General features: G+C 41.3%; 1 protein-coding gene across 1 annotated transcript in view; it reads right to left on the reverse strand.

The window, feature by feature from the left end:
• The window catches only part of EEA1 (early endosome antigen 1), a 98,359-nt gene that overhangs the window by 47,782 nt on the left and 37,262 nt on the right, over positions 1-13,315 (reverse strand). Inside the window, exons 4-9 of the mRNA XM_038756018.1 lie at positions 9,764-9,818; positions 9,608-9,670; positions 9,299-9,338; positions 6,892-7,005; positions 5,903-6,024; positions 3,544-3,699 (exon numbers count right to left, since the gene is read on the reverse strand). Of these exons, the coding sequence (XP_038611946.1) occupies positions 3,544-3,699; positions 5,903-6,024; positions 6,892-7,005; positions 9,299-9,338; positions 9,608-9,670; positions 9,764-9,818 (550 nt within the window). The remainder of the gene's footprint in view (positions 1-3,543; positions 3,700-5,902; positions 6,025-6,891; positions 7,006-9,298; positions 9,339-9,607; positions 9,671-9,763; positions 9,819-13,315) is intronic.

Raw genomic sequence — 13,315 nt, forward strand, 5'->3', positions numbered from 1 at the left:
CACAGGCACAGAGAAGCGAAGTGACTTGCCCAAGGTCGCACAGCATACAAGTGGCAGTGCCGGGATTAGAACCTAGGTCCGTCTGACTACTAGAGAAGCAGCATGGCTCAGTGGAAAGAGCCCGGGCTTTGTAGTCAGAGGTCATGGGTTCGAATCCTGGCTCTGCCAATTGTCAGCTGTGTGACTTTGGGCAAGTCACTTAACTTCTCTGTGCCTCAGTTACCTCATCTGTCAAGTGGGGATTAAGACTGTGAGCCCCACGTGGGACAACCTGATCGCCCTGTAACCTCCCCAGCGCTTAGAACAGTGCTCTGCACATAGTAAAAGTATTTATTTATTTTACTTGTACATATCTATTCTATTTATTTTATTTTGTTAGTATGTTTGGTTTTGTTCTCTGTCTCCCCCTTTTAGACTGTGAGCCCACTGTTGGGCAGGGACTGTGAGCCCACTGTTGGGTAGGGACTGTCTCTATGTGTTGCCAATTTGTACTTCCCAAGCGCTTAGTACAGTGCTCTGCACATAGTAAGCGCTCAATAAATACGATTGATGATGATGATGATGACTGTCTCTATATGTTGCCAACTTGTACTTCCCAAGCGCTTAGTACAGTGCTCTGCACACAGTAAGCGCTCAATAAATACGTTTGATTGATTGATTGATTGATTAATAGTAAGCGCTTACTAAATGCCATTACATTACCAGGCCAGTCCCAGGTGTTCTAACCACTAGGCCATGCTGCAGTGAGTTTACGGTATAAAGGGGAAGATGAATCTCAGCCTCTTCTTTCTAAAAGTAGGGTTAAAAGCATCAAAATCCAAATGGCTAGTTACTGGCAGTGCGCAAAGGATTTTGGGAGGCAAATCCATTCTTTTGAGCATTTAGAGCAGTCAAGGAAACAGGTCATTGAGTTGTAATGGGAGCCCCAAATCTGGGGTGTGTTAGCAACTAGTTGGATAAGCCAGTGAACGCTGTGGAATGTCCTGCAACGTTGCAATATCCCGCTGCATACCACAGAGACGGCCTAGAAGCCCTCCTGTCACTTTGGGCAGTCACTTCTGGCACCAAGCTATAGCAACCAACTCGATCCTTTTCTGTTCACTGAAGCCACGCCGCCAAAACCTGAGTCACTGAAGTAATTAAGATTCCGCTCCCCCCCTTCAGCTGCTCCTGCCGCAGACGGAGAAGCAGAGATACCTATGGGCTGTTCCATAAGTGCTACTAAACCCCCGGTAGACGGTAAGTCCCTTGCGGACTGACTGTGTGCTATTACTGCTGGGGGAAGCAGCGTGGCTCAGTGGAAAGAGCCCGGGTTTTGGAGTCAGAGGTCAGTGGTTCAAATCCCGGCTCCGCCACTTGTCAGCTGTGTGACTTAGGACAAGTCACTTAACTACTCTGTGTCTCAGTTACCTCATCTGTAAAATGGGGATTAAGACCGTGAGCCCCCCGTGGGACAACCTGATCACCTTGTAACCTCCCCAGTGCTTAGAACAGTGCTTCGCACATAGTAAGCACTTAATAAATGCCATTATTATTACTATTATTATTGTACCCTCTCAAGCACTTAGTACAGGGCTTCGCAGAAGGTAGGTACTCAAACTGCCTGATACTGTAAGCAGCACCACCCCACATTAGCAAAACGCTTCTTCCACCACTTGCAATTCTCTGCCATTGTAGACAGTTCCCCTCCGTCAGTGTGGCTCGGAAAAGTGCCAACTGTTGCATGCTTAGCTAACTTCACAGGTATCGACGGATTGTACAATTCATTACATTGGCAGCTTCTTGAGGGCAGGAATCGTGCCCACCATCTCTATTGTACTGTTTCAAGTGCTTAGTACAGTGCTCTGCACAGAGTCAGTGATCAGTGAGTACCGCTGATTGAGGTGTGTATTTACCCGGATATGTATGTGTGGGCGGGTACTTAGGTGGGCGAATTATGTGTATTTTGTGCTAGTCATTGGGTATGGATACGCTCTGATTATTGAGGAAGATGATACATAAACGTTTTATATCAGTGGGATGGGAATAAAGATTGAGTACTAGTAGCGCTAGTACTACAACCAGCATGGCTCAGTGGAAAGAGCCCGGCTTTGGGAGTCAGAGGTCATGGGTTCTAATCCCGGCTCTGCCACTTGTCAGCTGTGTGACTTCGGGCAAGTCACTTAACTTCTCTGTGCCTCAGTTCCCTCATCTGTAAAATACGGATTAAGACCGTGAGCCCCACATGGGACAACCTTGATCACCTTGTATCCCCCCCCAGCACTTAGAACAGTGCTTGGCACACAGTAAGCGCTTGACAAATACCAACATTATTATTATTATTACTTATATAATTTTCTGGGGCAAACTCAATTTTTTCTTTTAATAACCAACCCAACAATTTTCTATGAGTTCCCCATCTGGCACTGAAGGTTTTTGGACCCAGGGTTCCCCATCATTACAAGGCAAGTCACCGAACCTGCAGCAGCAGTGGGGGTGAGGTGAGCCAGGAGTGGAAGCTCTACTATTTAGGGATCGGTTAAGGCCCAAGGATAGTGAGGTCCAGCCTGGACTAAAGGTGGCCAGGTCTATTGTGATCTGGGGGGTTGGGGTGGGGGGAAAAAAAGTGCCAACTGTGTCTGACTAGAGGCCTGAGGAAGCCCTACTACAAATAAGATAGGAAGGTCCAAGGATAGAGGAGAGGAATAAGGGTAAGGGGAGATTGAGGGAGATTTTTTAAAAAAAACTGTCATGGAGAATGTTCTTTATCCCCCCTAGATTTATTTTCAATTAGCCCATTCGGAGAATAGGAATTCAACGCTTACTAAAAAAAAAAAAAAATGCTCCAAATGTTATTCAAGTTACCAGTGGCTCTCTAAGTCAATATTTACATGAACATTCACAGGAAAGAAAATACTCACAACAGCACAGAAAACTCTTTCAGTTTGAACGTGAGCACATCCCTATTCTTCCTTCAAGTTCAATTACATACCCATTTCTTTCAAAAAAAGCTTTCCAGGATGAGGAATCCCAGTCCTCCAGTTCACTTCAAGGGCCCCAGAATTACTGCAGATCTGTCATTCTTGTGAATTTATTTTGGACCCTTGTTTCCCTAAATTTGATTGCCCCAGCTATGGGTCTTTTACTGACTAACTGCATGCTTGTGGATTTTTGTGGGGGATGGCAGGAAATGGTGTTTTGTTTTTATGCAGCCCTACTGAGGAAGATGATACATAAACCCATCTACCCCAATAGACTGAGAGCAGAGTCCAGGGTTAAAAATTCTGCTGGTGTTGATAATGACGCTGGTTGACAGGGTCTCATTTTTATCATCACAGCAGGGGGACAGACCACTGGCGTATCATTGTGGCTTCGATCAAATAGGAGAAAAGCAACCTCCGCTGCCAGGCTATCTAGAAAAATGTTTGATCAGATACAGAGAGCTGAATTCTTGCTTCCACACACGCAGCCTAGTTCTGAGAGGAAATGAATTAGTTTTAGCACAATTTTATTTGGCCAAAAAAAAAAAAAATGAAAGAGCAATTATATAGTAGGCTTCGTTACCTCTGATATAGCGTATTCTGCCTGTAGCTTTTTGCACTCATCTTTAAGTCGTTCAGACTCCCTCTCCCGCTCAAGTGTCATGTTGTCCATTAGTGTCTGAACCTGAACCAGTTCCCTCTTCAGCACAGCAACATCTTCTACGCAAGGCCGCTGAAGCTGGGAGACAGCACGATTACCATTACTAATTACAAGGAAAGCACATTACGGCAGTGTCTGAAATTAAAACAACCTAATACATAAAACTAAATGACTGACGAGCTGTGAAAAATATCCATGCAAATAAACAGCACACTCTACTAGAAAGGGAAAGCAAAAAAACAAAAAGAAGGGCTATGAACAGAGGGGAAAAAAGGTTTTGCTTTGAGCTGCTTTCATGCATCTCCCACGACATCACACAAGCTGTCGATCTCTCAAGGATGGCCCAGGACTACAGACGTGCGGGGATACCTGCTGAGAGAATCTGGGTCTCTTGCAATTTTAAGTCACATCATTAAAATTATGCAGAAAATGAAAACTCTCAAAAGGCATTTTGTTTTTTACAATTTGATTAGGTTTTCTGTATTTTTTATGGTATTTTGTTAAGCGCATACTAAGGACCACGTACTAAGCACTGGGGTAGATATAGGTCAATCAGGTTGGACACAGTCCCCATCCCACGTAGGGCTCACAGTCTTAATCCCCATTTTACAGATGAGATAACTGGGCACAGGGAAGTTAAATGACTTGCTCACGATCACACAGCAGTCAAGTAGAGGAGCTGGGATTAGAACCCAGGCCCATATTCTATCCCCTAGGACACGCCACTTGAATATTTCTATATTTTTACTGTTCACTATCCGACGTAGCTGCAGGAGCCCCTGAGAATGCAGAGGCTGATTCATTTTTCTTCTATGTCATAACCCCCAATTATTACCTACTTTTGTGCCTCCTCTGCCCTTGCGGATTCACAACTATCTAGAGTGCTTTGGTACATATCTATTAGCAGAAACTATCATTCTCCCCTATTAGAGTGAAGTTCTTTGAAGGCAGCGGTCACGTCTAATAATAATATTATAATTATTATGGTATTTGTTAACCGCTTACTGCTTTAAATGCTGGGGAAGATACAAGTTAATCAATCAATCAATCAGTCGTATTTATTGAGCGCTTATTGTGTGCAGAGCACTGTACTAAGCGCTTGGGAAGTACAAGTTGGCAACATATAGAGACAGTCCCTACCCACCAGTGGGCTCACAGTGTAAGAGGGGGAGACAGAGAACAAAACCATACTAACAAAATAAAATACACAGAATAGATATGTACAAGTAAAATAAATAAAAAAATAGTAATAAATAGTAATAAATATGTACAAATCAGGTTGGACACAGCCTCTGTCCTACACGGAGTGCACAGTCTAAATAATATCAACTGCACTGGACTCTCCCTATCACTTAGTAGAGTGCTCTGAACTCAGGGGGTGCCCAATAAATACCTTCATTGATGGAAACAGGGTGCCCAATAAATACCTTCATTGATGGAAACACTTACTGATCCATCATTCCATTCTTTTCTGCCCCATATCAATCGCTAGTATTTACTGGGCATTTACTGTGTGCAGACACAGTACAAAGTGCTTGGGAGAGTACAGTGGAATTAATAGACATGATCCCTGCCCTCAAGAAACCTCCAATCTAGCACTACACTACAGGTAAGAGGAAGCAAAAAGTATACAGACATATACCGAAGTACTTCTACAGGGTGTGAGTGACACGCTTCTGTGAAATGTTAGCTCTGAATTGGCAGTTGAGGGGAAAATACAGGAAAAGTTTCTTGGAGATGTCATTCGTAAGGACCTTGAAGATGGGGAGAGCAGTGTTTCAGCATCATCATCATCAATCGTATTTATTGAGCGCTTACTGTGTGCAGAGCACTGTACTAAGCACTTGGGAAGTACAAATTGGCAACATATAGAGACAGTCCCTACCCAACTGTGGGCTCACAGTCTCACAGTTTCACTGGGTTGGAGGGGGATCCAGGCGGAAGGGAGGACGGGAACAAGAGGTTGATGGTGAGAGAGAAGAAAACGAGTCAGCGTTGGCTTGAGAGGAATGATGACTGCGAACAGAATTAAAGTACACAAGGCCTAAGGGTGGCTGTGGTCCGCTGGGGAGTTGGGTGCTGTTAATTAAAGATGAAAGAAGAATGAAAAACTAATCCCCCAGAGCAAAGCCAATGAAATGACGACAGAATCACCGGGCTGAAAGAAGAACAAGAATTCTCTGATCAAGACCACTCCCAGACAACCACCCAAAACCTACATTCTCTAAAAGAAGCATACTGAAAGTAAAGCGATCACAGGTTTATATTTGATGGAAATTACCAGCTCAGTCTTTAAATCTTGAATTGCGACCATTTCTTTCTTTACTTCTTCCGTCAAGCTTGTCACCTTCTGTTCAGCAGCTTCTCGGAGACTTGTTTCCTCATCATACTTTGATTTTATATCTAGTCACGGAGAGTTATAGAGACGTTATCGCTGTAAGCTCATTACGGGCAGGGAATGTTTCTGATCATTCTGTTGTACTGTACTCTCCCAAGCGCTTAGTACAGTGCTCTGCACATAATAAGAGCTCAATAAATACCACTGATTGATTATTTCTATGACAAGAATGCTGCTAAAAGAGTACCATACTCCCCTCGATAAATTATTCTCCAATTCATACTGCTCATTAGCTATGTACCTTTACTAACATAAAATTTACCAAATTGGATTGGCACTCTTTGTTCATCCCTCCCTCAGCACAACAGTACTTATGTACATACCCGAAATTGCCTTTTATATTAATGTCTATCTCCTCCTCTAGACAGTAAGCTCTTCTGGTCATGGAATGTGTCTACCAACTATGTTATACTGTACTCTGCCGAGTGCTTAGTATAGTGCTCTGCACACAGTAAGTGCTCAGTAAATATAACTGACTGATTGAGATGTTTTAACTATATGATGTGATTTAAAAATTAGTCAAATGGGGTTAGTTTATTACAAGTTACAAGTTAATTACAATCTCCCAAGCTAGACTGGAGGTTTCTTGAGGGCAGGGAGCACGTCTGCTAATTCCACTGCACTCTCCCAACAGTGAATTCAAGAATGTAGGCAGTCAACTACAAAAATTATTTTAAGCAAAGTTCACTAAAGGGGGCAAAATCTTATCAAGGGTTATTTTAAACATTTCAGGACATTAAAAATTCCTGTTGAACTCAGCAATAAGCCATTTTAAGCCCACAAATGGAACATACCTTTCAGAGAGCTCTAGCAACTACTGGGAGGGAAGGAAATGGAATTCATTACCATGCACTGAATTCTGATCCATATACCTGCAATTTCAGTGGCAAGCTGGGCTGCTTTCTGCTCAAACAAGTCTTTCATTTGTTTAATGTTAAAATTTTCAGTTTGGGCTTCTTCTAACTGCTGTTCCAACGACTGTAGGTCTGTAAAGAGTGTAGTACATAACACAGATATTTAAAATAGGGCTCATTATTAACAAAAAAAGCAGGACAACACGCACAGAATGAAGAAAGAGGATCTACAATGCCTTATCACTCAATTTCCAAATCCCAGAATTTTTTGCACCACTTCAAGCAGGTGGGATTCTTTTAATCAGTATTATCAACAAAAGATCTTAGAACAACTGACTTGGCATCCAAGCTGGTTTTAAACTCCAGGGTATCAAGTAGGGAATCCAGGGGAGGAGGAGGGCAGGGATGTGACAGAACTGAAGTGGTGGTTGGTGGATAGGAGAGGGGGAGATTAGAGATTAATTAGAAAATCCATCCTGGAGGAGATATGATTTCAGAAGGTCTCTGAAGATGGAGAGAGCTGTGGCCAGATAAGAAGAGTAAGGATGTTTCGAACAGGAATAAAGGCATGGAGGAGAGAATTTGTCGGGGGAGAAGATGAGGAGTTTCAGTTTCAGATGTACTGAATTTGAGACGCCAGCGGGACATCCAGGTAGAGATGTCCTGGACACGTGAGGAAATTAAAATTTGCAGAGAAGGGGACAGGTAACCCAACTTAATTACTGCATCAGTCTCCTCGCAGACCTCCCCTGCCTCCAGTCTCTCCTTCCTTGGACAGGGAGAACAAGGTATTTACTTTGGGCACAAGAACCCTGGGTGAACAGACTGTACAAATTGATGCAATAGGTGCACAGCGTGGTCCTCAAAGTATGTTACTGGAGGAATTTCCTGGGCACTTCCAGCCCACGAAGTCAACTCGGTGGTTTGGTCTATCGACATTAAATGGCTACTACTTCCTGTCATTGCTGTTTGTCCAATCCATTATTGTAAACACCTGAAGGGCAGTAATCATATGCCTTGCTTCTACTGTACTCTTCCAATAACTTGGTAGAGGACTTCAGTAGGTGCTCAATAAATTCCACTAAAGATAAAGACACTCCACTGCCTTCCATTTAAAATGGAGCATTCTGCACCAGTTCAAATAGATAAGCAGTTAGTGAAACATGCCATAACTGCAAACATGTCTAAGTGAGCACCTGGTCTCACAAGAGTCACGCCTTAGTCTTCAGTTAATTTATTTATATACATTTAAACAAACAAATAAATATAAGCATGTGGAATTTAAATTTCTATGACCAGAAATACATAATAGCTAGGCATTTTCAAATTACTGCCTGTAGGTAGCTCCTTTTGAATGGCTTTGGGCAACAACTGGGCACCTTCAATATGGCAATCTGGGCAGAGCTTTTTTTTGTTTTGCTTCTGGTAGCCAAGTGAGGCTATCTGATGTCTAATGTTTACAGGCAGTATACCTACAAGTTCTCGGTTCCCTATGTTCACATGATGATGATGGCATTTGCATATTACCTGAACTGAGGCCTCTCTGGCTTAATGACATCTGCTTAGATGTTCAAGCTAGGATTGAAGTATGAAAAATATAAGAACCTTTCTTGAAAGTTCCCTTGCAATACACTGGATAGGAATGCTCTTTATTAAGAGAGCAGGCAGAGCTTGGTGGAAAACAAATTCCAAAGTGGTGGAAGGACAAGGAAAGAGCAAAAATCAATCTAACCTGGGCACAATCCGGTTATTTTCGCAAGTGAGTCTATGAATATTCAGGTGTTCAATAACGATCTGTCTAGATGCGATGTTAATTTGAGGACTAAACAGCTTGGGAAATTGGGGATAATTCAAGTACACGGTAAATGATACTTCCTTCCCTAAACAATTAGTATTGTTCTGATTAGACACTGTAAAACAAATTCAAAAAATCAAAGCCCCAGCTGGATACCAGTTTAAAACAGGCTGAAAAGTTACAATCAGGAAGAGGAATATAAAACCAAGCCTCTGGCACAATTAACATTCAGCTAATACTCAACTCTTCACGCTAACAGAGAAAGAGACAGAATATAATGTATGAAATCCAATTGGGGATTTACAAATATGTTTAGGCAAGAGCTTCAGTGTTTCCTCCTCACAAGAGGCCTGAACATCTTTCACAATCTTTCTGAGCCTTCTCAGAAGTATTTCTCAGCAATAACCAAAACGCTTACTGCGGGTAAGAAAAGATGACCTTTTAAGTGTAGCTTTAAAATGTTCTTTCCACTTTAAAAATAGAAAAAAATAATAACGAAAGTAGCAAAATGAGCCATTGAAAATGTGATCTGCAAATGCTGTTCCACTTGGGTTAATTGAAGAATTACCATGGATTTATATATATGTACACACTTGTAACTGGAAAATTATTTTGAAAATATGTATTTACCTGCTGATGAATCAGATGCCAATCCATCAGATTTAGAGTCCTTCAAAATAAAGAAAAATTCACTGACAGACCAGACATGACTGACAACTTGAAATACAAAGGAGTAAATCTTAATATTTACATTTACTCAGGCCATCGCTAAATGCAGTGTCACTGGTGCACAGAAAATGCCTACACTATAAAGTGAATCCATATGAAGGAATTTTTTTAATTTTCCAAAATAGGGAGTGATTGACTTAAGAAGCAAACATCATAGGGGGACATATATTCAATTTCCTTATCATAGCTCTCATTTGTCAAGGTAATTACTTGTCGGTTTCCTTGTACTTTTTCTAATTCTTTCTTCAGTTCTTCTGAGTACCATTTTTCCTCCTAAGAGAGACAAAAATGAAAAATGCAAATTGATTTTTCTTGAACTTCTTACAACTCTGAAAAAAATGCAGGTAAAGATATTTTCTTTCCAACCTTAAGAGAAGCCTGTAAGTCCTGGACCTCCTGTCGGAGTAGTGTTATGTCATCTCTGAATATATGGAAAAAAAGAATCTAATGAGCAAGAGTTAGTCTATGTATTAAAAGCTAATAATGACTCAGACTCATTTTAAGAAGTGCTCCTGCCACGACAGATTAAAAGTGGTATATTTAAATTTTCTCCGGCCAAATGAAGTATACTCCATTCTCCTACAACACAGAAGCAATGCTTTCACATTTCAGACCTCTGAGTTAAGGAAAGCTTGCACTGGCCACAGTTTATGGCATCACAATGCTCTCTAATCCCTTAACGGCATCTATCCAGGAATGCAGATTGAAAATAACTGTTACAGAAGAATAAAATGTGTGTTCTATCATACTTTTGGTAAACTGAATACACTCCTTTGTCAATCATCAATCACTGGTATTTACCGAGTGCTTACTGTGTGCAGAGAACCGTACTAAGTACTTTTTTAATGGTATTTGTTAAGCACTTACTAGGTGCCAGGCACTGTACTAAGCACTGGGGAATATACAAGGAAATCAAGTTGGACACCGTCCATGCCCCACATGGGGCTCACAGTCTTAATCCCCATTTTACAAATGAGGGAACTGAGGCACAGAGAAGTTAAGTGACTTATCAAAGATCACGCAGCAGACAACGGGAGGAGCCAGGATTAGAACCCATGTCCTCCGACTCCCAGGACTCTTAGGCCACTCTGCTTCTCATTTATTTCAATAAAGTAAATTCCATTTACCATAAACATCACTAAATCAATTAATCTTACTAAGACCACCAATTTTATGTGCTTCCAGAGGATAGGTGAATTAAATCACTTTTCTTTTTTTGTAAAGGTTAAACTAGTTGTTTATTTTGTTCTTGCTAATGCCAGCCCAGCATAAAAATATTTAAGAGCACTAACCACAAGTCATTTAAAAGGAGCAATTCATCCCTCGCCTTTACAGTATTAAATAAAAATACTGGAGCACGTATCACTCTGCAATACTACTGTTTCTGAAAGACCCCAATATACCATACTTCATGTGGGCAACGACCAACTCATTTAGCTTCCCAATTTAAAGTTTTGATTGCTTCCTCTTGTTCATACTACTGCTCTTTTCAATTCCAGTTATCTGAAATTTTGGAAAATGTAACAGATACAAATTGTATTTCCCAACATGTCAGACTAGCAGAATTGAAAAGAGCAATAATGTATGAGCTGGTTACAGTTGGAACTTTACATTAGGGAGCAGAATGAGTTGAACTGTTCTCCAGATAAAGCCTAATACATGCGGAGTTTTGGGAAACAATAATACTCCGAGATTATATCTTTGAACAGTTAATCACAGCAGCATGGCCAGTGCAAAAAGCACAGTACTGAGAGACAGAGGATGGGGGTTCTAATCCCAGCCCCACCACTTCCCTGCTGTGTGACCTTGGGAACATCACTTAAGTTTTCCTATCTTCCTAAGCACCTGGTACAGTGATGTGCACCCTGAGTAAGCACTGACTAGTTGACGACCATGAAAACAATGCTATATACTGACAGGGTTAAAATTAAGTGAGCAGAGAGGATTTCACAAAATAGCTATTCTGACTACTTCATTTAGATCATCACATGAGGACCACAAAGACATATATGACAGTACAAAAAGTGAGCAAAGAAGATCTGGCAAGAGAGGCTATTCAGACTTCATTAAAAAAAAAAAAAACCTACTGGAGTAAGGTCTTAAAATTCACATGATACAATTTCCATTTTTAATTATATTAATGAAGTGTGAACACCACAAAATAGCAGAGTACATTTTAAATAACCCAACTACTACTGAACTCGGAACAGAAACCAGGAAGTATATTTTTAGAAAGAGACCTCACCACTTATAAGTCAAACCCAAAATGTGTTTTATGTTATACTTTTTTTCCTGAAGACTAAAGTGTTTTAAGAACATTCTGAGGAATCTTCAATGACTATAAAGTAGATTGAAGGTTAATTTATTTATTCTCTCCCTCCATACAGTAAATTGAAGATTAATATCATAATTTTCACTTCATAAGAAATTTGAACTGAAAGGTTAACTGATTTTCCTACTGTTAGGAGTCAAGCAGAATGCAGATCTAAAACCTAATATTTTAATTTCTCCACAAAATTATTTTAAATTATCCATGAATGAGCATGAAATCAATTCATTTGATTACATACTACATACAAAGTGTTCAGTCATAGTTTTTTTATTTAATGATAAACTCAGACTCAAAAAATCATTCAAAATTTTAATTACCAGCAATATTAGGACTGCCATTTTATTCTACCACACCAACTAATTTAAGCAACTTAAAACAGTAAATCCATATCACCAGTTGCTTAAAATTTTCCCTTTGGACAAAACTGAAGCACCGATTATTTCATATTGCTAGGGGACCATTTTGAAAGCATTAATGCAATATGCATTATGAATACAGCAACACACAAAATTGTTACATAGTAGTCTGAGTCCGTGCTCCTCCTAGAGAGTCTAATTTACTTTAGACACTTGAAAAATGGGGCTCAAGTGATATTATAATGTCATAAAAAACAGTTTCTCTCAAACTGTTCTTCTGAAAAACAAAATAGAAAGAATTCTCCAAAGCTGTTGGAGACTAGAATCAAAAGGTATTCATTCATTCATTCAATCGTATTTATTGAGCGCTTACTGTGTGCAGAGCACTGTACTAAGCGCTTGGGAAGTACAAGTTGGCAACATATAGAGACGGTCCCTACCCAACAGCGGGCTCACGGTCTAGAAGGGGGAGACAGACAACAAAACAAAATATATTAACAAAATAAAATAAATAGAATAGTAAATATGTACAAGTAAAATAAATAGAGCAATGAATCTGTACAAACAAATATACAGGTGCTGTGGGGAGGGGAAGGAGGTAGGGCGGGGGGATGGGGAGGAGGGGGCTCAGTCTGGAAGGCCTCCTGGAGGAGGTGAGCTCTCAGTAGGGCTTTGAAGGGAGAAAGAGAGCTAGCTTGGCGGAGGTGCGGAGGGAGGGCATTCCAGGCCAGGGGGAGGACGTGGGCCGGGGGTCGATGGTGGAACAGGCGGGAACGAGGCACAGTGAGGAGGTTAGCGGCAGAGGAGTGGAGGGTACGGGCTGGGCTGTAAAAGGAGAGAAGGGAGGTGAAGTAGGAGGGGGCGAGGTGATGGACAGCCTTGAAGCCCAGGGTGAGGAGTTTTTGCCTGATGCGTAGGTTGACTGGTAGCCACTGGAGATTTTTGAGAAGGGGAGTAACATGCCCAGAGCGTTTCTGCACAAAGATGGTCCGGGCAGCAACATGAAGTATAGACTGAAGTGGGGAGAGACATGAGGATGGGAGATCAGACAGAAGGCTGATGCAAAAGTCCAGACGGGATAGGATGAGAGCTTGAACGAGCAGGGTAACGGTTTGGATGGAGAGGAAAGGGCGGATCTTGGCAATGTTGCGGAGGTGAGAGCGGCAGTTTAAGGTGACGGCTTGGATGTGAGAGGTGAATGAGAGAGCAGAGTCGAGGATGACACCAAGG

The sequence above is a fragment of the Tachyglossus aculeatus genome, chromosome 14, assembly GCF_015852505.1.
Source record: "Tachyglossus aculeatus isolate mTacAcu1 chromosome 14, mTacAcu1.pri, whole genome shotgun sequence".
Taxonomy (NCBI): Eukaryota; Metazoa; Chordata; class Mammalia; order Monotremata; family Tachyglossidae; genus Tachyglossus; species Tachyglossus aculeatus.